This window comes from Mirounga leonina, unplaced genomic scaffold (assembly GCF_011800145.1).
Source record: "Mirounga leonina isolate KUSES-001 unplaced genomic scaffold, KU_Mleo_1.0 Mir_507, whole genome shotgun sequence".
NCBI lineage: Eukaryota > Metazoa > Chordata > Mammalia > Carnivora > Phocidae > Mirounga > Mirounga leonina.
Genome location: NW_023270789.1, coordinates 4,655,154 through 4,683,116, shown reverse-complemented (window position 1 = coordinate 4,683,116; position 27,963 = coordinate 4,655,154). Strand labels below are relative to the sequence as shown.

The window sequence follows — 27,963 nt, the reverse complement described above, 5'->3', positions numbered from 1 at the left end:
TGTATCCTGAGACTTTATTGAATTTGTTTATCAGTTCTAGCAGTTTTTTTGGTGGAGACTTTAAGGTTTTTCTATATATAGTATCATGTTGTTTGCAAATAATGAATGTTTTACTTCTTACTGATTTGGATGCCTTTTTTTTTAAGATTTTATTTATTTATTTGAGAGAGAGAGAATGAGAGAGAGCATATGAGAGGGGTTAGGGTCAGAGGGAGAAGCAGACTCTCCGCCAAGCAGGGAGCCCGATGCGGGACTCCATCCAGGGACTCCAGGATCATGACCTGAGCCGAAGGCAGTCACTTAACCAACTGAGCCACCCAGGCACCCGATTTGGATGCCTTTTATTTCTTGTTGTCTGATTGCTGTGGCTAGGACTTCCAGTACTATTTTGAATAAAAGTGGTGAGAGTGGACATGCTTTTCTTGTTCCTTTATGTTTTTTATTAACTGTTTTATGTATTTAAGTGTTCCCTTGTTGGAAGCATAAATATTTACAATTGTTATATCTTCTTGTTGGATTGTCCTCTATATTATGATATAATGCCCTTATTCACCTCTTATTATAGTCTTGGGTTTAAAATCTAGTTTGTCCAATTTAAGTATTGCTATCCCAGCTTTCTTTTGACCTCCATTGTATGATAGACATTTCCCTGTCCCCTCACTTTCAATCTGCATATGTCTTTAGGTCTAAAATGAGTCTCTTATAGGCAGCATATAGATGGGTCTTGTTTTTTTAATACATTCTGTCGTCACCCTGTGTCTTTTGATTGGAGCACTTAGTCTATTTACATTCAAAATAATTATTTATAGATGTGTATTTATTGTCATTTTATTATTTGTTTTGTGGTTGTTTGTGAAGATTTTCTCTGAAACTTTCTTGTCTTTCTTTTATGGTTGCTGATTTTCTTTAGTGATATATTTGGCTTCCTCTTTATTCTTTGCACATGTGGTTTTTGATATACGGTTACCATTAGGTTTGTATACAACCTCTTCTGCATATAGCAGTCTCTATTAAATTGATGGTTGTTTAAGTTTGAACTGATTGTTTTTTCGTCTCCTCCCCATATTTTTATATATTGTTATATTATTATATTTTATATCCTTTTTGTGTGAGTTCCTGGACTGATTTTTTACAGAAATATTCATTTTTATTCTTTTTGTATATTCTACTTCATGCTGTCACTTTTGGTCTCTCTTTATCACTCAAAGAGTCCCCTTTACTATTTCTTGCAGAGCTGGTTTAGTGGTCATTAACTCCTCTGTTGTTTTTTGTTTTGTTTTGTTTTGTTTTTTGCCTGGGAAACTCCTTCTCTCTCTTATTCTAAATGATAGAGTATTCTTCCTACATAGAGTGTTCTTGGCTGAAGATCCTTCCCATTCAGCACTCGGAATATTTCATGGCATTCTCTTCTGGCTTGGGAAGTTTCTGCTGGAAAATCTCCTGCTAGTCTATGGGTTTTCCCTTGTACTGACTTCTTTTGTCTTGCTTTAAAATTTTTTTCTTTGTCGCTATATTTTGCCAGTTTAATTACAATATGTCTTGGTGTGGATCTGCTTTTGTTGATTTTGATGGGAATTGTCTGTGTCTCTTAGCTCTAGATATCTGTTTCCTTCCCCAGATTAGGGAAGTTTTCTGCTATTATTTCTTCAAATGAATTTTCTGCCCTTTTTCTCTCTTCTTCTTCTAGGACTCCTATTATAGGAATGCTATTATGTTTGATGGAGTCATTCAGTTCCCTGAGTCTATTATCATTTTGCATAATTCTTTTCTCTGTCTTTTGTTCAGCTTTCCATTACTTTCCATTACTCTGTCTTCTAGGTCACTAATTCATTCCTCTGCTTCTTTCATCCTGCTGTTCATTCCATCAAGCATGTTTCTCATTTTGTTTATTGAGCCCTTTATTTCTGCTATGTTATTCCTTATCTCTGTGCTAAGGGTCTCACTCAGGTCTTCCACTCTTTTCTCAAGTCCACTGAGTATCCTTATGATCACTGCTTTAAATATGCCATCAGGTATGTTACTTTTATCTGTTTTGCTTAGATCTCTGGATGTGGCCTTGTCCTGTTATTTTGTTTGGGATAAATTTCTGTCTCCCCATTTTGTCTGCCTCTCTGTGTCTGTTTCTGTGTGTCAAGAAAGTCAGCTGTGTCTTCTGTTCTTGAAACTGCTCTTTTATAAAAAAGACGTCCTGACACTTCAGGAGAGTATCCTATGTGTGTTGCTTATGCCGTTATTGTGTCTGAGTCACTTTTCCTTTCCATGCAATTGTCTGCACTGACTTTCTGCTTGTTGGTGTGTTGTGCTTGCTCTCTGTGGCGTTTGGGACCCAGGGAGGCCAGCTCTGAGTGGACATGCCTTCCAGGGAACTTGGGAGCAGGGTGGCAATGTTAGCAAAATTTGCGTTGGGTCACTAGTCCTATGCTGGACCCCCAAAGCACTGTGGTAGCTGGGGGCTATGTGCCAGGGCAGCCAGCGGTATGAGGCTGGGCTTGGTATGTAGCTGTGACTTAGCACGTGACGGTGGCTAGGGTACTCAGCTGGGCATGGTGCAGCAGCTGGGCACTCAGAGGCTGAGCAGGTGTGTGGGCAGCTTTAACAGAATTTGTCCTGAGCCCAGGGCCAAGGTTAGCAGGCGTGGAGTGGGCAAGTCCTCAGGAGATCTCGTGGTCATGGTGCACTGCTAGCAGGTTAGGTAGCAAGTATCTGCCCAGTCCTGCTTCCCACGTTTATGCTGGAGGATGGTGGAGGGAAATGACACTTGCCAGCTCCTTTGTTTTCGAAGTCACCCAATATGCTCTGAAATCAGTATGAACAGATCTGTCTCCTGTTTGCCCCTGGCACTGTGGAAACTGCTATTTTCATGTTGCCTCTCCATAGAGGCTGCTCTCTAAGGGTGGTGACCCAGCTATCTCTCACCCTCCCAGCTTGCCCAGTGCTGAGTCAGCTGACTCTTCAAGCTCCAGGCTCTAAGTTCCACAGGTGTTACAAACTCACGGAATTCAGCCTCTCTGGTTTTTAAAGCCAAATTTTAAGGGGAATAGTCTTCCCTGTGTGAGCTCCCTGGTGCAAGAGTCCACTTCTCTGTCCTCTCTGCATGTGCAGCTCCCTCCCTTCTGCAGGCAGCCTCCCTCTGCCTTTCTGACCTTCCTAACCCTTCAGATGCAGCTTCTCTATATTTAGTTGTGAAGTTTGTTTTTTCAGTCTTTGGATTGCTTTCCAGTTTACTGACTTGGATGTGGGTGATATCTACCTGTAAATATGGTGAGGTCAGAGTCCTCCTACTCTGCCATCTTAGAAGCTCTCTTAACTCATGAATTTTACAGTCATAATGACCTCTAAACATTTTGTACCAATTTCTCTGAAAGTGCTTGTTTTATATAAATTTTGCCAACATCATATATAATTAATAAGAAAAAAAACCCAGGGGCGCCTGGGTGGCTCAGTTGGTTAAGTGACTGCCTTCGGCTCAGGTCATGATCCTGGAGTCCCTGGATAGAGTCCCGCATTGGGCTCCCTGCTCGGCGGGGAGTCTGCTTCTCCCTCTGACCCTCCCCCCTCTCATGTACTCGCTCTCTCTCATTCTCTCTCTCTCAAATAAATAAATAAAATCTTTAAAAAAAAAAAAAAAGAAAAAAACCCCGGCCAATTTCATAGGTTAAACAATGACAGCTCTTTAATTTGCAATTTTTTAAAACATTGCTATTAATTGCTTACATTTTTATGTGTTTAATGGTAATTTCGATTTCATCTTTTCTGAATTCTCTTTTCCTGTCCTTTGCCCCAAGACTTCTTGAAAGGGCACCCCTATTCCTTACATCTCATTTCATGCAGCATGGGCTCTGTCCTCACTCTGCCCGACATCAAGGCACCTTTTTAAAATGCTCAATCCTATCAACATTTCAGTAGTTATCTTACTGAACCTCCTTGGACTTTTAGTTCCCTACACAAACCATCATATTTTCTGCTTCTGTGCCATTGCTTATGCTATTTCCTCTGCAGACAGATCTCCCCCTCCCCTCTCCTGTCTAATGCTTCCATAGTTACTTCTCACACCTGAAGAGTTAGCGGAGACATCTTTGCTCCAGTCAGCTTTCCCCTGATCTGTCCCGTCTCTGGCCTCACTAAGTAACCCGTTGTGTTTTCATAGCACTTGTACACTCTGTGCATACTTCTGTTCCTGCCCTTTATTCATTTCTGTGCTTATCTTTCCTGTTAAACTGCCAAGTTCCTTGAGAGGAGGGACTTTGTATCATTCATCTTTGTATTTGCAGTGCCAGGCATAAGATAGGTATTGATAAATGTTGAGCTGACCTCCGTGGCAGCACCTGACCCCAGTGATCATTCCCTCCCCCGACCATGTGTCTTCTAACATGTGTGTCTATTTTTTCTACTTTCTTTATTTGGCAGCTCTTCCTCTCCCCATCCTTAAATGTTCTTGTTCCCTAGAGTTCTATCCTTGCCCTTCTTTCTTCCAAACCTAATGGATCAAATTCTTATCTGCAGCTTTAAGTTTCCCACAAGGTACTGACACCCAAACCTCTCGCCTGATCTGCAAGCTAGATTTTCTGGCTGTCTATTGGACATTTCCAGTTGGAAGTTCCACTGGCTCCTCAAAATTACCATGTTAAGCACTGAACTCACTTTCTTTTCTCCAAAATTTGTTCCTTTTTCTCTATTCCTCAGCTCAATAAATGATACCATCTATCCAGCTGGTATCTATCCCTCTTCTTTCATATCTAACTGGTCTGGTGATCAGGTCCTGTAGATTTTACTTTCTAAACGGCCTTCTCTCCATTCCTGGTGCTCAGTCCAGCTCGTTACCAGTTAACATCTCTTGGCTGACAGTGAGATAGCAGCCTTCCCAACTGGTCTCCTTGGCTCCAGATTATTCATTTTCCATCAATCCTCCAAACTGCTACTACAGCAAACTCAGGAAAATGCAAATCCCATCCCAGATTCTTTCCCAAGCATACTGCATGAAATTTAGACTTTGGGGTTCACAAGAATATTCAAGGCCCTTCAAGAACAGGCCCCTCGTCCTTGAAGAACTCATATCCACAGGCACTCACTCCCCACTGCGGGCACTTTTCTGGATACAACTACCTTTTTTTGCTTCCATGCCTTTATCCTATACCTTCTACCTGGAATACCCTTCTCTTTTGTCTGCTAAACTCCAATTCATCCTTTAAAACTCATCCTAAGAATCACATCAGGGGAGAGGACTTCTGGAAAGATGGCAGAGTAGGATGATCCTAAGCTCACCTCCTCCCATGGGCACACCTCGATAAAAGCTACATCCACGCAACCAACTCAGAAAACCTGAAGACTAGCAGGACAGACTTTCCATGGTTAATCATAGAGAGGAGGCTACATTGAAAAGGGTAGGGAGGGGCGCCTGGGTAGCTCAGTTGGTTAAGCGACTGCCTTCGGCTCAGGTCATGATCCTGGAGTCCTGGGATCAAGTCCCACATCGGGCTCCCTGCTCAGCAGGGAGTCTGCTTCTCCCTCTGACCCACCCCCCTCTCATGTGCTCTCTCTCTCTCTCTCATTCTCTCTCTCAAATAAATAAATAAAATCTTAAAAAAAAAATGAAAAAGAAAAGGGTAGGGAGGGCAGAGATGCAGTTGGGAAACAAACCCCTGGGTAGATTAACCACAAACAGGAGGGGCACCACAAGCATGGAGAAAGGAGAGAGACAGACCCCATCCCAGGCATCCCAGGCACAGGGCACTGGCACTGGGAAGATAAGTCCCTATAACATTTGGCTTTGAAAACCAGAGGGGCTTAACTTTGAGAGTTTTTACAATCAGTGGGGCTTAACACCAGGAACTTTAAAAATCAGCATGCTCTGCTCTGGGAGAGCCAGAGGGCGATAGGAAACTGAGTCACTATTCTTAAAGAGCCAGCATAACAAACAGGCCTACTGAGATAGAGCATAGAAGCAGCAGTTGAAAGGTACCTGGGGTGTATGGGAGGGAGATTTATTTACATCTCAGAACGTGTGCTGGAAGGGCAGGGACCTTTAGGAGACTTTTCCAAGAACAAAAGACCTGGTGGGCACCATTTCTCTCCCCCTGCTCCCCAGCCTAGATACCTAGATACCTACAGGAACCAGTGAGAACACTTGCCACCTAGCTTGCTAACACTGCCTGCCTCTGTGTTCTCCTGTGGATCTGGGTCCACCCCATCCAACCAGCCCCACTTGGCAGGAGTCTCTCCAGAATGGCTCCTGCCATATCTCAACTTGCAATCAGCCCAGGCAGGGACTCCACTACTCCAAAGTGACTCCTGCCCTGGGAAGAGGGGAAGATAACCATACACACCATTTCAACTGTAGTCTGAGTAGCCAAACCTTATAACTGGCAGTTTAGAGAGAGAGCCCTGCCAATCAGTGCATCTGCAGCAGACAGACTGGGGGCAGACATCTGATCTCATTATTGGCTCTGCCCACCGACAAAAACCTCTTTAGGACCTCACAGGAGGAGAGCCCGGCAGTTCACAGTCACTGCAGCATCAGCAGATGGATTGGGAACAGACATCTGGTCTGACTATAGGCCCCACCCACCAATGAAAGCCTCTCAGGGGACAAGGCAGAGATAGTGCCCTGCAGTTTGGTGTGACCACAGCCCCAGTAGATGGGATGAGGGCAGACATCTATTTGACTGCTGACACTGCCCAACAATAAGCCCACTGTGGCCCCAGATTAACCCTGTAACAGCACAAGGACCAAACCCTGCCCACCATAGGCAAAGTGGGCCACTGCAATTGTCTGGACTGAAGATAAACAAGGCTTAGCTAGAACAGTAGGGCCTATGCAACCCACATAGAAGACACCCCTGAAGCTCCTGGCCCTGGTGAACAGGGGACATTGCACTGCAGGGTACCACAGGACCTCTTCCTCATAGGCCACTACTTTCAAGGTCAAGAGACATAACTGACTTTCCTAATACATAGATACAAACACAGAGAGTTAGACAACATTAGGAGAAAATGTTCTAAATAAAAGAACAGGACAAAAACACAACAAAAGAACTAAATGAAATGGAGATAAGCAATATTCCTGATAAAGAATTCAGAGCAATGGTTATATTCACTGGACTTGAGAAAAGAGTGGGGAATCTCACTGAGATCTTCAACAAAGAGAAAATATAAAAAAGGACCAATCAAAGATGAAGAACTCAATAACCAAAATTAAAAATACAGTAGTGGGAATCAATAGATTAGAGGAAACAGAAAAATGGATCAGGGAGCTGGAAAACAGGGTAATGGAAAGCAACCATGATGAACAGCAAAAAGAAAAAAAAAGAACCATAAAAAATGAGAATAGTTTAAGGGAATTCAGTGACATCATCAAGCATAATAAAATTCACATTATAAAAATACCAAAGAAGAAGAAGAGAGAAAATGGGCAGAACATTTATTTGAAGAAATAATAGCTGAAAACTTCCCTAATCTGGGGAAAGAAACAGGTCCAGGCAGCACAGAAAGCCTCTAACAAGACGAACCCATGGAGATACACACCAAGACACATAATAATTAAAATGGCAAAAAATAGTGATAGAGAATTTTAAAAGCAGCAAGAGAAAAGTAAACAGTTACATAAAAACGAAACCCCATAAGACTACCAGCTGATTTTTTAGCAGAGAATCTGCAGGCCAGAGGGGAGTGGCATGAAAAATTCAAAGTGCTGAAAGGAAAAAACCTGCAACCAAGAATACTCTAGCCAGCAAGGCTATCATTCAGAATAGAAGGAGAGATAAAGAGTTTTCCAGATAAACAAAAGTTAAAGGAATTCATCACCACTAAACCAGACTTACAAGGAACATTAAAGGGAGTTCTTTAAGTGAAATGAGAAGGCCATAAACAGGAGTAAGAAAATTATGAAAGGCAAAGATTTCACAGGCAAATACAAACATAACAAAAGTAGTAGATTAATCACTTATAAAAACAGTACAGAGATTAAAGCACAAATGCAGTAAAATTAATTATGTCTATAAAAATCAGTCAAAGAATTCACAAAATAAAATAATGTAAAGTGTGACATCATATAAATAAAATGTGGAGAAGGGGGAGTAAAAATTTAGTGCTTTTAGAATGGGTTCAAACTTAAGTGACCACCAGCTTAAGATAGATTGCTATATGCATAAGACGTTGTATATGAGCTTAATGGTAACCACAAATAAAAAACCTGTAATAATATCCAAAAAATAAAGAGAAAGGAATCCAAGCAAATTATGAAAGAAAGCCAGCAAATCACAAGGGAAGAGAGAAAAAAGGAAAAAAGAACAGAGATGAACTACAAAATAACAGTAAAACAAGTAAGAAAATGGCAGTAAGTACATACCTATCAATAATGGCTTTGAATGTAAATGAACTAAATGCTCCAATCAAAAGACACAGGGTGACTGGATGGATAAAAAAACAAGACCAATCTACATGCTGCCTAAAATAGACTCACTTCAGACTTAAAGACACATACAGATTGAAAGTGAAGGGGTAGAAAAACCTTTACCATGCAAATGGAAGCAAAAAAAAAAAAGCTGGGGTAGCAATACTTATATTGGACAAAATAGACTTTAAAACAAAGACTATAATAAGAGACAAAGGAAAGACATTACATGATGATAAAGGGAACAACCCAACAAGAGGATATAACACTTGTAAATATCTACGCACCCAAATACATAAAGCAACTATTAACACACATAAAGGAAGAAATTGGTAGTCTACAATAATAGTAGGGGACTTTAACACCCTACTTACATCAATGGATAGATCATCTAGGCAAAAAATCAACAAGGAAACAGTGGCTGTGAATGATACATTGGACCAGATGGATCTAACAAATATACTTAGAACATTCTATCCAATAAGAATAGAATATGCATTCTTTTCAAGTGTATACGGAACATTCTCCAGAACAGGTCACATGTTAGGCCACAAAACACATCTCAATAAATTAAAAAAGATTGAAATCATATCATACATATTTTCTGACCACAATAGTATGAAACTAGAAATCAATCACAAGAAAAAATCTGGAAAGAACACAAATATATGAAGGCTAAATAACATGCTAGTAAACAAGGAGTGAGTCAACCAAGAAATCAAAGAGAAAATTAAAAAATACATGGAGACAAACGAAAATGATTATACAGCATTCCAAAATCCTTGTGATGCAGCAAAAGCTGTTCTAAGAGCAAAGATTATAGCAATACATGCCTACCTCAAGAAGCAGGAAAAATCTCAAACAACCTACACTTACACAAAAGGAGCTAGAAAAAAGAAAACAAACCAGGCCCAAAGCCAGTGGAAGGAAGGAAATAATAAACATTAGAGCAGAAATAAATGAAATAGAAACTAAAAAGACAGTAGAACAGATCAATGAAAACAGGAGCTGGTTCTTGGAAAAGATCAATAAAATTGATAAACCTTTAGCCAGACTCATCAAAAAAGGAAGAGCAGAACTCAAATAAATAAAATCAGAAACAAAGGAGAAGAAAAAACAACCGACATCACAGAAACACGAAAGACTATAAGAGAATACGAAAAATTTTATGCCAACAAATTGGACACTTAGAAGAAATGGATAAGTTCCTAGAAACATGTAACCTCCCACAACTGAATCAGGAAGAAATGAAAAATTTGAACAGACTGAATACTAGCAATGAAATTGAATCAGTAACTTAAAAATTCCCAACGAACAAAAGTACAGGACCAGATGGCATCTCAGGTGAATTCCACCACTTGTTTAAAGAAGAGTTAACACCTATCCTTTTTTTTAGTATTTTCTTCCTTTCTTTCTTCCTTCCTTCCTTCTTTCCTTCCTTCCTTCCTTCCTTCCTTCCTTCCTTCCTTCCTTCCTTCCTTCCTTCCTTCCTTCCTTCCTTCTTTTTTCTTTTCTTTTCTTTTGAAGTGAGAGAGAAAGAGAGCCCATGAGAGTGAGGGGAGAGGCAGAGGGAGAGAGAAAGAGAGACTCTTAAGTAGGCTCCATGCTCAGCACTAAGCCTGATGTGGGGCTTGATCATAGGACCCTGAGATCATGACCTGAGCCGAAATCAAGAGTCAGATGTTTAATTGACTGTTTCACCCAGGCTCCCTGAGTTAACACCTATTCTCAAATTATTCCAAAAAACAGAAGAGGAAGGAAAGCTTCCAAATTTATTCTATGAGGTCAGCATTACCCTGATACCAAAACCAGACAGAGACACTACAAAATAAGAGAACTATAAGCCAACGTTTCTGTTGAAAAAGATGCAAAAATCCTCAACAAAATACTAACAAACCAAATCCAACAATACATTAAAAAAAATCATTCACCATGATCCAGTGGGATTTATTCTTAGTATGCAAGGTTAGTTCAGTATTCACAATTCAATCAACTTGACACATCACATCAATAAGAGAAAGGTTTTACCATATGATCACCTCAATAGATGAAGAAAAAGAATTAAACAAGGTACAACATCCATTCATGATAAAAACCCTCAGCAAAGTAGGTTTAGAGGGAACACGCATCAACATAATAAAGGCCATATATGACAAGTCCACAGCTGAAATTATACTTAAGGGTAAAAAACAGAGCTTTTCCTCTAAGATCAGGAACAAGATAAGGATATCCACTCTTACCATTTTTTTCTTTTTTCCCACTCTCACCACTTCTATTCAACATAGTACTGGAAATTCTAGCCACAGCAAAAAGAAAAGGCATCCAAACTGGTAAGGGTGAAATCAAACTGTCACTATTTGCAGATGACATGATACCACACATAGAGCATCCTAAAGACTCCACTGAGAAACTACTAGAATAGATAAATGAGTTCAGAAAGGTCACAGGATACAAAATCAATATACAGAAATCTGTTCCATTTCTATACACTAATAATGAAATAGCAGAATTAGAAATTAAGAAAATAATTCTATTTACCATTGCACTCAAAATAATAAAATACTTAGGAATAAACCTAGCCAAGGAGGTGAAAGATCTGTACTCTGAAAGCTATAAAACACTGATGAAAGAAATTGAAGATGACACAAAGACATTCCATGCTCATAGACTGGAAGAACAAATATTGCTAAAATGTCCATACTACCCAAAGCAATCTACACCTTTAATGCAATCCCTATCAAAATACCAACAATATTTTTCACAGAATGAGAACAAATAATCCCATTTCTATGGAACCACAAAAGGTCCCAAATAGCCAAAGCAATCTTGAGTAATAAGAACAAAGCTGGATAAAATCAATCCCAGATTTCAAGATACCTTACAAAGCTGCAATCATCAAAACAGTATGGCACTGGCACAAAAAAAGACACACAGATCAATGGAACAGAATAGAGTCCAAAAATAAACCCACGCTTTTATGGCCAACTAATCTATGACAAAGGAGGCAAGAATACACAGTGGGAAAAAGATAGTCTCTTCAACAAATGGTGCTGGGAAAACTGGACTACTTTTTTACATCATACACAAAAATAAACTCAAAATGTATTCAAGACCTAAATGTGAGACCTGAAAAAATAAAATTCCTAGAAGAAAACATGAGCAGTAATCTCTTTGACATTGGCTGTAGAAACATTTTTCTAGATATGTCTCTTGAGGTATGGGAAACAAAAGCAAAATTAAACTATTAGGACTAATCAAAATAAAAAGCTTCTGCACAGCAAAGGAAATAATCAACAAAACAAAAAGACAACCTATAAATGGGAGAAGACATTTACAAATGGTATATCTGATAAGGCATTAATATCCAAACTACCTAAAGAACTTGTAGAACTCAACACCAAAAAACCAAATAACCCAATTAAAAAATGGGCAGAGGACTTGAATAGGCATTTCTCCAAAGACATCCAGATGACCAACAGACACACATGAAGAGATGTTCGACATCACTCATCATGAGGGAAATGCAAATCAAAACCACAATGAAATATCACCTTACACCTGTCAGAATGGCTAAAATCAAAACACAAGAAACAAGTGTTGATGAGGATGTGGAGAAAAAGGAATCCTCGTGCACTGCTGGTGGAAATGCAAGCTGGTGCAGCCACTGTGGAGAACAGTATGGAAGTTCCTCAAAATATTAAAAATAGAAATACCATATGAGCCATCAACTTCACAATTGGGCATTTACCCAAAGAAAAACACTAATTTGAAAAGATATATGGCACCCCTATGTTCATTGCAGCATTATTTATAATAGTGAAGATATGGAAGCAACCCAAATGTCCATCAATAGACAAATGGATAAAGAAATAGTATATATACACAATGGAATATTACTCAGCCATATAAAAGAACGAAATCTGACCATTTTTTAGATCATTTTCTCAATTTTAATAGTCTTACATAAAAAAGAAATTATTTTTGTTACTTCCTTATCAGCAAGGAAACAAAAGTCTCTCACCTCTACAGCCTTTGAGTGCCTATATATTTATTTATTTTTTTAAATTTTATTTTATTATGTTATGTTACAACATGGATGGGCCTAGAGGGTATAATGCTAAGTGAAATAGAGAAACACAGTCAGAGAAAGACAAATACCATATGCTTTCACTCATATGTGCAAATTAAGAAACAAAACAGATGAGCAAAGAAAGAAAAAAAAAAAAAAAGACAAAAAACAGACCCTTAAATACAGAGAACAAACTGGTGGTTGCCAGAGGGGAAGTGGGTGGGCGATTGGGTGAAATAGATAAAGGGGATTAAAGAGTGTACTTGTGATGAGCACAGAATAATGTACAGAAGTACTGAATCATTACACACCTGAAACGAATTTAACGCTGTATGTTAAGAAACTTGAACAACAACAAAAACGAATCACATCAGAAGGGCCTCCTGCAAGCCTTCAAATCGCATGCCCTGTTGAGTGTGTGGTGCCCCCTCTCATGCAGCCTAACTCATGCACCATTGTGTGGTGGTGCTGGCTCCCTGGCTGGTCTGTCCAGCAGATGGTGAGAACTCTGAGGGCCCTGGCTGTGCCTTATTCATGCCATCCAACTCACAGGGAGTCAATAAGTTTTCAATGCATGACTCATGACACAAGCTGGAGCTAAGGTCTCATCAGTCCCTTCACAGCTGCATGCTTAGAGCATCCATGGCACTCTCCCCACATTCTCATATCTCCCCCCCTTATTTCCCACATTGTATCTGTGCTTTCCCCAATCCCTTCACTGGAACTGCATAGCAAACACCATTAACGATTCCTAAGACCAAACCCAACACATTATTTCCGGCCTTCATTTCTTTGTCTTCTTCCCAGCATTGGACTCTATGGACAAACTCTCCTCCTTCACTTCCCAGACGCCACTGTCTTTGGACTCTCCCCAGTCCGATTCCTCCTTCACAGTCTTCTGGTTTCTTGTCCTCTGCTTACCCCTTAAATGACAGGGTTTCCAGCCCACCTCTTCCTTACTCTACACAACCTCCCTGGAGGCTCCCTTCTACTGCTATGGCTTCAGCTACCACCACTATGCTGGGATCCCTACACCTATCTTTAGCTCGGATTACATGTAAGTCCCACAGGCACGTAAAGGGCAAACTTGACCAAAACTGCCCCAGGATCTGCTCCTTTCCCTATATTCACCTCTCACGGGGAGCAGAGCCTCTACCCACCCATTCTGCCCAAGCAGAAGTCTGAAGTCTTACCTTCCTCCCTCCCACTCCCCACTCACATGCAAGAGGCCTGTGGATTCCACCCTGAACATTTTGGAATCTGCTGCTTCCTCTCACTTCCTACTGCTTGTCACTTGCATTAGCTCCTCATCCTCTCCTACCAGGGTGACCACAAGTGTCACTGAAGCAGCCTCCCTCCATCACTCTCCAACCTTCTATTCTATCTGTCGCATCCGGCAGCCTGAGTACTGTTTCTATGATACAATACTGACTATGTTAATCCTCTGCTAAAAGCAACACCTGTCCCAACCTTCCAGGTGTAAAATCATGCCTTTGTCTACCTCCCCAAACACGTCCCTCACCATCCCCTCTGGAGTCCCTATTTTCCTGGAGTTCCATTCTGCCACACCTCCGTTCCCGCTGCTTTCTGGGCCTGGGATGACCTTCCCTTATCAAAATGCAGCTCAAGGATTCCAGCCTCTGTGAAGCTTTCCTAATACCACTGTGTCCACTGCACTCTGTACAGACCAGGCAGAGCACCTTCTCCCCTGACTAGTCTGCGAGGCCACGGACGCAAGGGCCATGTTCTTCAGCTGAGAGTTTTCAGACCCTGGCATGGTGCCTGCCACAAAGCACTTAATAAGTGAAGCATTTATCAGTGACTTCCACGGAGAGGAGTGGGGCAACATTCTCAGGGTGCACACCCCTGGCCCTGGCAAGTTTAATTAATGCCACAGCATTTGCCCCATTATGGGCAAGTCAGCATACCATCGTTTCCCAGGGTACCAGGACACTGGGACTTGGCGTGCTTCACTTAGTTTACATAGAATAGAGCTGAGGCACAGAAGTCCCCGGGAGAGAGCCTCCTAGAGTCACACCCATCACCCCATGGGCTAGAACCATCTTCCATGACAGGTGGGATAGGGACCCTGGTAGAGAAGCTTACCTTGGGCCCTAGAAGCTCCTTTGGGCATGTGGGTTGGACCTGTTCAGAGCTTTCTTTTCCACAGCACTGAAACTAGAGTCAGAGAAGAGTTTTTAGGGCACAGGAGGGAGAAGTGGGAGCTACATGTCTGGGCGTCACTGCTGAGGCCCCGGGGGGCCCAGTCACTGCAACCCAAACTGCCCTTTCTAGAAAGACAGTGAAGACTCACATAATCGTGCTAGCAAAACAAGAAAAGGACTTCTGTAAAGTTTTCTGAGTTTTCCGACGGGAAGTGACTCAAGGCAACCCAAACAAAGCGAGAAGGCAGTTGACGGTGTCTGTGTAAATTGCTGTTTTTTAGACAGGAATTCGGTCTTTAGGTTCTTTTTTTTTTTTTTCAGCCTGGGGGTAATTTAACCTGCTGAGTAGCTAAAGTTTTATGAGCTTCAGGAAGGGCTCATTAACTGGGGACAGTCTGGGATGGAGAGGAGAAGTGACCACAGTAAATAAACCCTGGAGGCTGACAGGTCAGGGCCTGAAGGCTGGCCAGCGAACACGTAGCCTGCCTTATGGCTGGCCCTTCCAGGACAAAGGAGAGTGTGTGCTGCTTGATGTCCCGGGAGGCAGTTGAGGCTGAGAAGGAGAAATGGTTTGCACCTTCCAGGACATTCCCGTGATGAACAAGAATGGCGCTACCTGATAGCACTTGGCACAGGAGTTCATAGCTACTTCTCCATATCGCAGGGCTTAAGACTCTGGCCTGGCCCATCTCCTCTGTGTGCCCTCCTTGGTTAATTGTGTGCAGCCGTCAGCACTGCACTGAAAGCACAGTCCCATGGAACGTTCCAGGATAAAGGGAGCATGGCTGTGTCCATGCCCTTTCATTTTACAAATGGGGAGCTGAATGATTATCAGGGAGACAAGGAACTTGCTCAAGGTCACGACGCTGTTCAGTGGCAGGGCTGCAGCTAGAACTGAGCTTGTCCGACTTGAAGGTCGTGGTTGTTTCTGTTACACCACTAGGCCACCTTTTGAGAGACCTTGGTATTTATTTGGGCTGCTTTCTGGGTGTTCTTATTTGTGCTCTTTTGTCTCTCTGGGGCACATTTCTTGACTTCCTCTTGTGAACCCTCTGTGCTAGGCCTCTTCCTCTTCTAGGTTCTACACAGACTGTCAACTGTGGCTCCCGTGAGGGCTGAAATATAGGGCTAAGGCTTCATTTCACCAAATTTACCCTGATCCAGGTGATGGGAGAGAAGCTGGCTAATGAATGCTCTTTAGAAGATATGATTTTAAGGAAGAAGTAAAGTTACTTACTGTTGAGTGGAAGGTAATGAGAGTCCCGTTCCCCCTTTCCCTGTCTCTCAGGTAATCATTATAAGCCTCTTCATACATGGTCTGAACATGTCGTATAGCCTGAAAAAATATCAGGAAACCAAGGGGACAGTGAGTGGGAAGTTTCAAACATTCTCATTTCATCAAGGAAAACCCCTCTTCCTTACCCTTGGAAAATACAGCCTTTCCCTATGTTTAGCTGTATTTTAAGACAATTCTCCAAATATGGGACAGATTACAGACTCTGGAGTTTCTCGGATACTTTTGGAGATGGAAGGATAGACTAACCAAGAATAACTTTCATAGACTAGAAAGATTTCTCAGAGCGGAGGTTCTCAAACCTGAATGGACATCAGCATCCATCAGCCCCCAGACTCCTGGGCCTACCCAGGAGATTCTGATGTATAGCCAGAGTGGTGACTTACGCCTTCTTGGTACCCTACTGGTTAAAAGTACTCATGTCTATTCATGACATGGTTTGAAAAATATTCATGACCAAGGAAAATTGGTTCAGCATACAAATATAATATGAACTTAGGGAATGCTTTTTCTGGTATAAAGGCAGGTGATCTGACATCCATAGCATTTCAAAAGGTCCTAAGATCCAATTCCTCCAACCAAAAGATAGAACCAGTTACTTTAGAAATATTCCAAAGGAGGTGATATTTATTTATTCTACATATTTACCATTTTTAAAAGAAATCTAAAGTTCATAAACACTATACTGATAGCACATGAATTTACGTGAAATACAGTAAACTTAAGATTCCATTCTTCCTCCTTTTCATGCCCTGCTTTCCCACAGAGTGTCTTAACACAGTGTGTCCCTTCTGAAAAGGCCATTTCCTCTGTGGGTTCTCTTGATAACCTATTTTGGACACCTGTAGTTTGAACACCAATTTAAATAAACTGGTTTCACCAATACACAGCAGGTCGGGCTTTAGTCTTTGAGGATGACGTGACCTCTTTTCAGGCCAAGCCCTATGGACAAATGATAGTCTAACAAGGGATGAAAATGCATGTTCCTCTCCATCCCTCTTTCTCATGTGTGCAATCTACCCACTTCCCCATTACAAATGGGATCATCTTAAACTAGAGATCCTTTAAAAGAAATCATAGACTCTTTTATAGATTTAATGAAAGCTATGAACTATCTCCTCAGAAAAATGTGTGCAAGTAAATGTATGCACACTTATACATACAATATGCACAGGTCTGCATAATACTTCTAGGTTAAAAAGTTATGTGTAAACGATTATCTTGGGGGTTAGTTTTCCAATATCATTGTGGGTGTAATATTCTCATAGCCTTTGCTGCAAAGAAAGCCTTTAACCATTGTAAAAAGAAATTGTAATTTCTACTTACTACATCCTTGCCTATAAAAGCAAATACTCCAGTGGTTACTTCAGCAGCAAATATCACCAGTAGGCAGGTGAAGAACTGTAGAGAAGAGAATATACTCACTTCATTAACTCAATACCTTTTCAATTTATTTGGCCTCTTTAATGCTAGTTTCATTTGGAAAAAAAACAACATTAGGCGAGCTTATTAGTTTGCATTGATCTGGTAGGAAGCATCTACCTCCATTCCCCTGTAGTTTGTTCATTCATTCACTTGCTCATTAATTCATTCGGCAATTATCATTAAGTATCTACTCTGCACCAGGCACTGTCCTTGGCCCTGGGTATACAGCGGTGAATAAGATATGATCCCCACCCACATCTCTGCTATCACGGACCTCCTATTAGAAAAATGGGAAGAATATGTACCATTTGCATTGACATGGAGGGGATTATGCTAAGTGAAATAAGTCAAGCAGAGAAAGACAATTATCATATGGTTTCACTCATATGTGGAACATAAGGAATAGCGCGGAGGACCCCAGGGGAAGGGAGGGAAAACTGAAGGGGAAGAAATCAGAGAGGGAGACAAACCATGAGAGACTCTAGACGCCGGGAAACAAACTGAGGGTTTCAGAGGGGGGTGGGGGGCATGGGGTAGCCAGGTGATGGGTATTCAGGAGGGCACGTGTTGTGATGAGCACTGGGTGTTACACGCAACTAATGAATCGTTGAACACTACATCAAAAACTAATGATGTACTATATGTTGGCTAACTGAACATAATAGTAAAAAAAAAAAAAAAGAAAATGGGAAGTATGATAAATGAGTAAAGCAATAAAAAAGTGAGTTAGATAATTTCAGGTAGTGATAAAGAAATCCCACCACTTAAAACAGTGCCTCGCACCTAGGTGCTCAATGAATTCTTGATGAACCAAAGAGATTCCATAAAGATATAAAACAAGGCCAGGACATAGGGAGCAACTGGTGGGGCCTGGGCTTGGGGAAGAAGGGGCCCAGACTGTGTGGGCTGTGAGGCTTCTCTGGGGAGTGGGAGTGGCAGTGAGGGCTGTCCTCCTGGACAGATTTCTCTTCTGGTCTCTTGGGTCTGCTCTGTGTTCAGTGATAAATGACAGGGATGCTCAGCAACAGGGGAAAGACAGGAAGAATGGAGGACTGAGGAGATGAATTAGATATTTTACTCAGCAAGAGATCAGAAGCATCAGCCACAGTTAAAAGTCAAAGATTGCAACAAGTAAGGAGAGACTGCCCCCCTAAAATTGCTGTTTCTAGACCCCTCGTGGAGACAGACAAAATCATTCTCTCTTCCAGCCCCTCTTCCTTCTCCTTGTCTCCCTCAGGTCACTCTGGTATTGGATGTATAGTAGTAACTAAAATTCATTCTTTTTTTCTTTTCTTTTCCTTTCCTCTTTCTTTCTTTCTTTCTCTCTCTCTCTCTTTCTTTCAGGACAGAGGCTGCTTAATAAAATAAACTACAAGAGGGATGTTTGGTGAAGTTACTGATCTCAAACAGCAATTCTTTTCTTATAGTTAACAGCACTTCCCTGACTATAGGAACCTTAGCTGCCTCCCTCACTGTGAAATAATTTTGAAAGAGCAATCAGAATTATCCCTTACAATTATTAGGCACTTTTCCTCCCCAAACATCTTCACGCTAATGACCTCATATTTTTCATACTTTCCATATGAGGCAGGGACAAAGATAATATTATTCTTAAGCAAGAGATGGAGAAACGGAGACTCAGGGAGGAGGGAGTGAGTGCCAAGGTCTCAGCGGGCCCCAGGAGCTGGCGCTGGAGGCCAGATCTGGGGGCCCGCTTCAGACCAGTTCCCTCCCCCGACGCCCCACTTACAGATCCGAGCACACACTGCGACTCCCGCATGGCTCCGCAGCACCCGAAGAAGCCCACAGCCATCATCAGGGCCCCTGCTCCAACCAGCACATACAGCCCTGCGGGGAAGAGTCAGAGGAGTCGCTGACCCTCAGCCGGCGGGCTCCCCGGCCGCTCCAGGGGGCCGCCTCGGCCGGGTGTCCCGTCCGCTGCGGGTAATGTAATGGGTAACACCTGTTGCATGCACCTGCCAGGCCCTGCGCAGGGATCCTGAGAGGCAGGGGCTACGGTTATCCCCAGGGAACAGAGAAAGCTGGTACTTACGGAGGTGAAGGGACCTCCTCACCATCACTTGAGCCACAAGGATTGGAAACCTCGGCTGTCCGAGTCCCACAGCGCATGCTCTTAATCACCTCCACACGCCACCCCCATGCCCTGCACTTTACCTTCCAGATCTCTACCGCCCCTGTCAAGTGGCTGTTACTATCATTTGCGGAAAAGTGATGCCGTTGAGCCCAGGGGCGGTCAGGATCAGTGCCAGAGCCAGGACACAAGTCCACACCTCCTTAGGAGCCCCTTGGGCTCTCATGGCACTCAGGAATTAATGGCTGTCGCCATCATAGGAGAGACCGGGAGGACAAAGGGCTGATGGTCTGCCCAGATGGGGAAGCTGGGACACCATGGGACAGAAGAGAGAGGCTCTAGTTAGGGGGGGTGGGGGGGGGGGGAGAGGACACAGCAATAAGGCCGAAAAGTTTTGTGAGAATCACACACTTTAGAGGGCATCACCAGGTACGCCGGGCACACGGGAGGTTGCAATGTTCCAAGAAAACAGCCAAGGAGAGGAGGCGACAAGGTAACACACACCAAATACTCGTACGAATACAATATTAGCTACATTTATGAAGGGCTTGTTTTCTGGGCACAGCAACTGGCGCAGATTTATTAATTGGATCTTCGTGAGGCAAGGCACCGTTATTATATCCATTTTCTAGAGAAACTAGGCCCCCAAAGGTTAAGCGATTTGCCCCAGGTCATAGAGCTGGGATAAAAATACTCATCCGCCTCCTAAGCCATCCCATCACCATTAGCCTGGCCTGCCCCGCCTCCCCGCGGGCGCTCATTTCCTTTACTACTCAAGTTACTACGACTTCCTAGGAACCGGTGTTCTCTCGGAGAAAGCAAAGGACAGAAATGTTCTTGTTCTGAGAGAAATAAAGCCAAGCCCTTTCTTACTTCCTTTTCTGATCCGGAGATAAGTTAGAACACAATGTGAGGCTGGTCCTTGACTTGCTTAGAATAATGTAATTGTCCCTATTTTATTTTTTGCATTGTATTCATATGAGTCACCTGGAAACCCCTCCCATTCTCTGAAAGGGGGGGGAGCCGGGCGATCCACCGCTGGGGGCGAAGCCTGAGCCCACCCGCCGGCGGGGTGCCTCGGGGGGGCCCTCTGGGGTGCTGCCGGTGGTTTGTGGGCAGATCTGTCGGGTGCCTGACACAGACGGGGTGCTGCACGTCCGGTACCACCCAGACTGTTCTCAGGGCCTCCGGGGGCCGGGAAGCCCTGCAGCGTCTGCAGTCCTGCTCTGCCGGCTCGGCCCCCTCCTCCCCTTTCCTCTCCACCAAAAGCAGGATTTCGTGGGGAATGGATGTGGTCACGCGAGAAATGACACCCTATTAAAAACAGGGCTATTGCAGGCTCCGCTGCCTCAACACCTTATTGTCTTAAACATTTTCTTTTTCAAAGCTCCTTCATTTTCATCATTTCACTGGCTTCTCGAACAAGCCTGTTAGGCGAGGCAAGGGTTCCATTTCTGTTTTGCTTCTGGGGGTCAGGCCTGGAGACCCGATTCCAGTCCTGTCCCAACAGGCTGCAGGCAGGGGGACACCCTCACCTTACTCAGTCCCCTCACTAAATGTCTCACTCACGGGCGGCCTTATTACCTTGATTTCCCTCTACAGATTCTGCTCAGAGTTACAGCCTAGGGCCCGGGCCCACCCGGATCTTTCTCGAGCCTGGGCTCCGGCCACAGGGGAATTCACCGCGACCTGCCCTGGCCCTGCTCTTTTCCATTTGGTGCTTTTGCGGGTTCTCATATTTGTCTTTCTCTGTTTACTTAAGTCCACCAACTAACCCTATTCACCCGACCTAGAATATGCCCAGCGCAAGACAGAATTCTTGATCAGCCTGGCGGTCTGCCATTGCCCATCTTTGCTGAGAGATACATGCTAGGAATACATCCCCACAGACCCCCAGCGAGCCGCCACAGGGTGGCGCTCTCTCAGGGTCAGGCAGATGAGCGCATGGCTGCACACCCTGAGAACGGTTCCTGGGAGTCTGGAACACAGGAAAGAGGGCTGCTCCTGGGGAGGCTGGGGTGCGGTGGACATAGGCGTGGGGCCTGCGGAGGACACAGTTGTTCCCCGAGCTGCACACAAGCTCACTCAACCCTCGGGCAACAATCCTTGTCTTTCTAGAATAATGACCCCACCCCCACCCCAAGAAAATCTGCTTATTTGTATAGTAGGCCATTCTTAGGCTACCAGAATCCTAGAACTCAGAGCAAACACACCCTGGAACTGACCCAGCAGCTCCAATTCCTGAGGCCTTTCCCCAGCAACCAAAAAGCCTTGTCTGTATCAACTCATTTTAAAAGGACTCCCCACTTTGGATTCAGAATGTCTTGGGAGCAATTCATTCTGAAACAAGTTAAGGCACATCCTCTACCAGAAATGGTTCAGGAATTTTGTCCTGTTTCATATACAAGTAATATACATACACATAATAATATACATTATATATATATATATTTAATTTCCATAATTTGTTGCAGATTGCATCTCTCTAGCTCCCAACAGTGTTAGCTGCTATAGTTTTCCATCCCCTTTCGCTGGTCTTTAAGCTGACGGCTTATTGAATTTACCAGAAGCAGTGTGTTGAGATGAAAAGGACATGGTTTTTGGAGTCAGATCTTGTGATCTACTTCTGTCACTCATTAGTTGTGTGCCCTTGGTTAAGTTTCTTCATCTCCACATTTCTGTTTCTTCTGAAAAAATACCTACTTTATATGGTTGTAAGAATTTAAAAAGATAATGTATGTAAGTCACCAAGAACATAGTCCACACTGAATGCTCAAGTTCTCTACCTTTCTTTGTGATATGTAAATAAATGTAATCAATTGGTTTGGGGGGAAAAAATGGCTCCCCCCTTTATGGGACTGAAGAGTGGCATGGTCATCAATTTCCGTGGCTTTCTGGCCACGGACAGTTTTACAGACCCGGCTAATGACCATTTGTCATCTAAGAATGTTTTTTCTCTGCCTCTGGGCAACTCTCCCTCCCTCCCAGCTTGCCCTGGGTGCACATAATTTATATGTATCTAGAATACGGGACGGGACTTAGCTTATGGGGAAGGTAAAGACTTGAGCTCTATGTAAATAACAGCTATCGTTATTGAGTACTGTTGTATGGAGCTTAACATGTATGAGTCACGGAGTCATTCAGCCCTAGAGTGACAACTGCCACTTCCTGGCACCTCAGCCTCTCTGTGCAGCACCCACACTGTGCCCCTGACAGGCATCAGCTCGGGAACCTGCCTCCCGAGAAGCCTCAGTGTGATCAACCAGTCTCTCATTCTGACTACACGGCATCTAAAGCACTCACTCCTTTATCTGGCTTTCCTTCTCGCATCCTCCCGTGTAATCGTGCCTGCTGTAGGCTGGTTCCTTCCTTTACTGAGGAGCACAATCACCTACCTACATCAGAATAATACAACCTACACGACAGGTGCTATGCTTAAGCGTGCTCTTCTGTTACCTCACGCTATGAGGTCTGTGGCATATTAGTATTCATATTTCACAGCCGGGAGTCTGAGACACGGAGAATTTAAGGTGTTTGCCAGAGACTGCCCAGCTCGTGAGGGGCAAAATTGGACCCGAGCTAGTGAGTCTGCTCCAAGGTACACAGCCTAACTCCTCTGGCACAATTCCAGTGGGAACTCAGAAGAATGGGGGCTCTCAGCTAAAAGGCTGTTCACTTAGCAATTTATAAATGTCACGAGGGTGCTCTTCTTTCTTCTTCCTTCAGAAAAGGGCTTGCGGAGTCTCTAATGGATGATGTCTGGGTTTGTCTCTGAAAATACAGGGCTGGGAGCTAGAGATCCGCCTGTCAACTGACCTTTAAGTACATCTTCTTCCTCAGTTTCATTATCTGTGATATGGAAATAATAATCTAACTTGTAAAAGTGCTTTGGAGAAACTCTCAACCATGTAAGCTATAGCACCTCTCTTCTGCAACCACCACGACTCTCAGGTCCAACTGAAAACCAAGAAGTAAAAAAATACGATCGGAGTGAGTCAGAGTTTTGAAAAAGGCAAGCCAGCTCCTCAGCATTCAGCACTGGAACACTTCCTTACACATAACGTCCAGGCGCAATTGAAACCAGGCTCCCGGACTCTGAATTCAACAGGGAGAGACAGCTACGGGTCAGCCTGTGACCCTGGAGAGCCAAGGGGTTGCTGTCTGTGAGGGCATCCCCTTCGTGGAGAAAACCTGCCAACGTCCTCGGCTCACAGACACGGCTTCATGCGCTCCAGCACCCGCGCCCTGTCCAGGCTTCTGAGGCCTGAGGGGCTGGCTCCCCACTGAGCACTCCTGGAAAGAGCCCCCTGCAGTGTCTGTCCCTCCAGGAGGCAGCCCCTGGAGAGGGACTGTAACAGGAAGTCCAAGAGGCAGGTTGGTGGAGTTTGGAAGACAGAAGGTAGGGGAGCTTCCCCCCAGGAGTTTGCTGAGAGAGTCTACAGCAGAGAGAGTGCAGGAAACCCCAAGTTATCCCAGCAGTTCCTCTCTGGCAGGCTCTCCGTTCTCCATGTTAGCACTCCAGGGACACAGATATCCTGCACCAGCCTCCAGACCTTGGCCGGGACTCAGAGGACCTTGAGAAGGGGCGGCAGGTGGAAGTCTGGTTGCCCTCAGCCCCTGTTCCCCTCAGGGCTCAGGGCTGGATCTCTCCACCCTGTCCCCAGCTGTGACGTCAGGGTGGATCTTTACCACAAGAAGGGAACCTCTCTCTGTCACAAGGAAGAAGCAAGGATCCCAGACAGGAAAGCATCCCCCCACCAAGGACAGAGAGAAAGTTCTCCTACAAAGCCTGGCAGTCATCTGCCCAGAAGCAGGGAGCTAGGCCACATGTGTTCCCGAGGTCCCTCTCAGAGAGGGAACTCTAGGCCGTGAGGCTCTATTTCTTTAAGAGCCCCTTGAATGTGCCAAGCCTGTTCCCCGACACTCTTTAACAAAGGGGTGATAAGAGTTTCATGGGCTGATTGCTCTGGCACTTATTCTGAAAAGAAAACACACAGCTCAGTGACTGCCACTCTGTGACATGAAGCGAGATTTTCCAAAATCTGGGCCTGCTTCTTTTTTAAAGTCCTATTACCTCACACTGTTTGCTCTGTTAAGTCCACAAATGGTGTCCTGGTGTATTTTTCTTCTTGTTTTATTGCCAGAGAGCAGGTATCTTTCCTATCTAGACAATTATTTATTGAGGAAAGAAATACCAATTTCTGCACACATGTATATGGCTCCATTTATATTATAAGAAATATCTGGAGTGGAGAGGAGGTCTCTGACCTCCCAGGACTGTTCGTTGCTACTGTCCAGGGGAAACAGAACAAGCACAAGCCAGGGTGTCGGCAGACCTGGGTTGTGGGCTGAGCCCCACCACGAAGAGCTGGAAAACCATGGCTGACTGCCAACTCCCGTTGTTTCCTCACTGGTTCTGTTTCCTTATTCTACCTAGTGCTAAGTTTTTTTTTTTTTTTTTTAAGGTTTTATTTGTTTATTTGACAGAGAGAGACACAGCGAGAGAGGGAACACAAGCAGAGGGAGGGGAGAGTGAGAAGCAGGCTTCCTGCAGAGCAGGGAGCCCAATGCGGGGCTCGATCCCAGGACCCTGGGATCACGACCTGAGCTGAAGGCAGACGCTTAACGACTGAGCCACCCAGGCGCCCTAGTGCTAAGATTCTTGATAACATGTTTCCCTGAACTTGGAGCACTGACCACGAGCATCTTCACCACCGGCCACTCAAGGGTAGACCCGGGGAGGGGAGGTGTGGCTGAGGAAGAATTAAGGGTGGGCGAACCCACATCCATGCCCCAGGCCGCCAAGAACACGCTAGAAGGACTCAGGCCCTGCCATACAGACTGTTGTTTTCCCTAGCCCGCATTCACTTCCTCTTCATCTCTGTGAGAGAAACAAACCTTCTCTGCTCAGTCCCTGTGGACTTTAGCCTTTAAGGCAGATGTGAAGCCCAGACTTGGGCCAATGAGTCCATCCCAATGACTGGTGTGGGAACAGGCCCTGGATCCAAGACTGCCAAGCAGAGTGAGGCTCAGGGTTTTCGTCGGAGCTGCTGGAATGAAAGAAGTAGGTACCTCCATTGCCAGGGTTACTAGGGAGCTGGCGCCTGGAGCTGTGAGCAGCCATGTTGTTACCACGTCTGGAGGAACCCTGCCCGAGAACGGAGCCAAAGGGGAGCAGAGCGAAGAGACGGGTATAGGCTGGACTCCGACCCCATCATCTGCACCCCCGAGACGAGCACGAATCCTGGACTTCTCGGTTTTGCAAGTCAAGAAATTTCTGTTTTGCTCAAGATAGCCTGTGTCAAGTTTCTGTGACTTGTAATGAAAAGAGTCCTGACAGATGTGTCCACCAAGATATGACATTTCTTGCATCTTGGGCCGTTCATATTGCTTCAGTTTAGGTTAGCAAATAGGATCTGGAATGTCTGCATGGAACTAGTTCCCCTCCTACTCAACCCTGCAACCTCCCGAACTGACAAACACTCCAGTCTGATTTTTGCCACGTTAGTGGTTAAGTAAATACCAATGTAGGGGAAAGTTCACTCTTATTGTGGGAGTCTGCTCAGTTTCTTGGGCTTATAAAAACATGAAAAAGGTTTTCTTACGTTGGACCCAAATCGACACATGTGAAATTGCTATCAGCACTTTGTGGGCCAACGCGGACAGAGGGTGCTTCCCACACTGCACCTCAGGTTCACAGCACCGCCCCCGCCCTGCCCGAGCAGGAGCCCTTCCTTCTGCAATTCAGGTTCCCACTGAGAATCATGAATTATTCCTGCTAGGCTTGACTCTTCTATCACTGATATCTTTGATTGTTTTGATTCTTTCTGTCCCTGACTTTAATACTGTCTAATAATAATGTTTAATAACGTTGCTTGTCTTCCTGTCTCTTTCTTCATAGTTCCTACTGTTGACAACCACCACGCTGATGCCCTTCTGTCTGACGGTATCAGTCACCTAGCATGTTCTTTTCTGTCTCCCCTCTCATTCCACTGCTGCCAGAATAATCTCTTTAAAATGCAGCGCCGATCGTACCTCCCCCCAAACCCTGAATTATCCCTCTGTGGCTTTACCAAATGACATTCAGGGTCCTGTGTGTTTGTCCTCTCCCTCCCTCCCTGGCACTTCTAATCCTACCTCCCACCTTGCCCCAATCTGTTCCACTCCAACCAGAGTCCTCTGTCCAGCCTGGGCTTGCTGATCACCATCCCCTGGATGCGCCTTTGCAGTCTTTGCCCAACAACCTCTGCTGTCCTTGTTTGTCTTCCACTCATTGATGACAGCCTGGTCTTTCAAACCTAAATCACATCCTCGCCTCGCTGGTTTAGAATGACCCCTGATGTACCCACGGCAAATACCACTTAGCTGGCATTTAGTTACACGCTCGTTTCCATTAGAATTTACATTGTTAACTCTGTGAGTCTTTTCAAATAGATCGTGAAGCTACATGGGAGCGAGTATAGCGTTCTCATCCTCTTTTGTGTAACTCCAGAGCCCAGGACTATAGAGGCTGGCTGATGTACCCATGAATAGATTATATTTTTTCCCAAATGGAAGAGCCTATAAAAAAAGAGGGAAAGAATAGAGGAGCCCCTGCTTCAATGCATAACTATGTTTGCAGAAACCCAAATACCTGATGAAATCCCCAAATTAAAAACACCATGAAGAGATTTTTAGATAGCCAGATGTTTATCCTCATTGAGAGGGAGACAGCCTTTCTTACATGTTTTTCATATAACCCAGGTCTTTCTGGTCTTATAAAAATGGTTTTTCTTTACTGCAGCCCCAAATTCCCAGTTCAAGCTCAGGAATTACATTATAGAGATTTACATCTTTCAGCCTCAACCTTGGTGGTGAGGGGGGTAGGTAAGCTGGGTGTTTGGCAGTTAGTTATTGCCAAACAAGCTGAAGGAGAATGTCTGCCTGTAAGTGAATGGGTGGATGTTTTCCCATGTTTTGGTTCTAAAGAAGGGCGGACTCCTCCCCATCTACCTGAGGGCACAAAAGCAGCTTCTGATGGAAAGTCTTGCGAGTCCTACCTGAGGAAGAGGAGATAAATAGGGTTCCGGTGCAGAGCCAACAGCATGTGAAGAGAAGACAGACTGAAGGCTGATACCCTGAACCTCTATATGCCTGAATTTCAGGAGCAAAAGATTTTCACCGTTTTGTTGGGACTGACATCGTGTTAGGACATCATCAGGTAATTACTGAATTCAGAGTAGAGAGAGAAAATAATGTTCACTCTGAGGATCAGTTATATATAGTTGGAGGAGCTAGGTTAGGAAGACACCCCTAAAAGAGTATCCTGAATGATGAGCCATCTCTTCCTCTGGCTAGAGAAATGATGGGCAGCTGCGTGCCTTACACTGGCCAGTGCTAACTCAGAGTCCTGAATAAGGCTCTCCCTAACTCAGTCTATCTGAAACCCACTGTCTTCTGAGGCCCTATTCAAGCACACCTCCATCTTGAGGCCTGTCCCGCTGGCTCCCACTGGCCTCCAGTGTTTTCTTCCTCTTCCTCTTCCTCTTC

The 27,963-nt window shown here is 44.2% G+C and overlaps 1 protein-coding gene across 1 annotated transcript in view; it reads right to left on the bottom strand.

The window, feature by feature from the left end:
• TSPAN2 (tetraspanin 2) overlaps nt 1-27,963 on the bottom strand; it is a 56,201-nt gene that overhangs the window by 9,389 nt on the left and 18,849 nt on the right. The window contains exons 3-6 of the mRNA XM_034990226.1: nt 19,093-19,190; nt 17,244-17,318; nt 15,861-15,959; nt 14,565-14,636 (exon numbers count right to left, since the gene is read on the bottom strand). Coding sequence (XP_034846117.1) covers nt 14,565-14,636; nt 15,861-15,959; nt 17,244-17,318; nt 19,093-19,190 — 344 coding nt within the window. The remainder of the gene's footprint in view (nt 1-14,564; nt 14,637-15,860; nt 15,960-17,243; nt 17,319-19,092; nt 19,191-27,963) is intronic.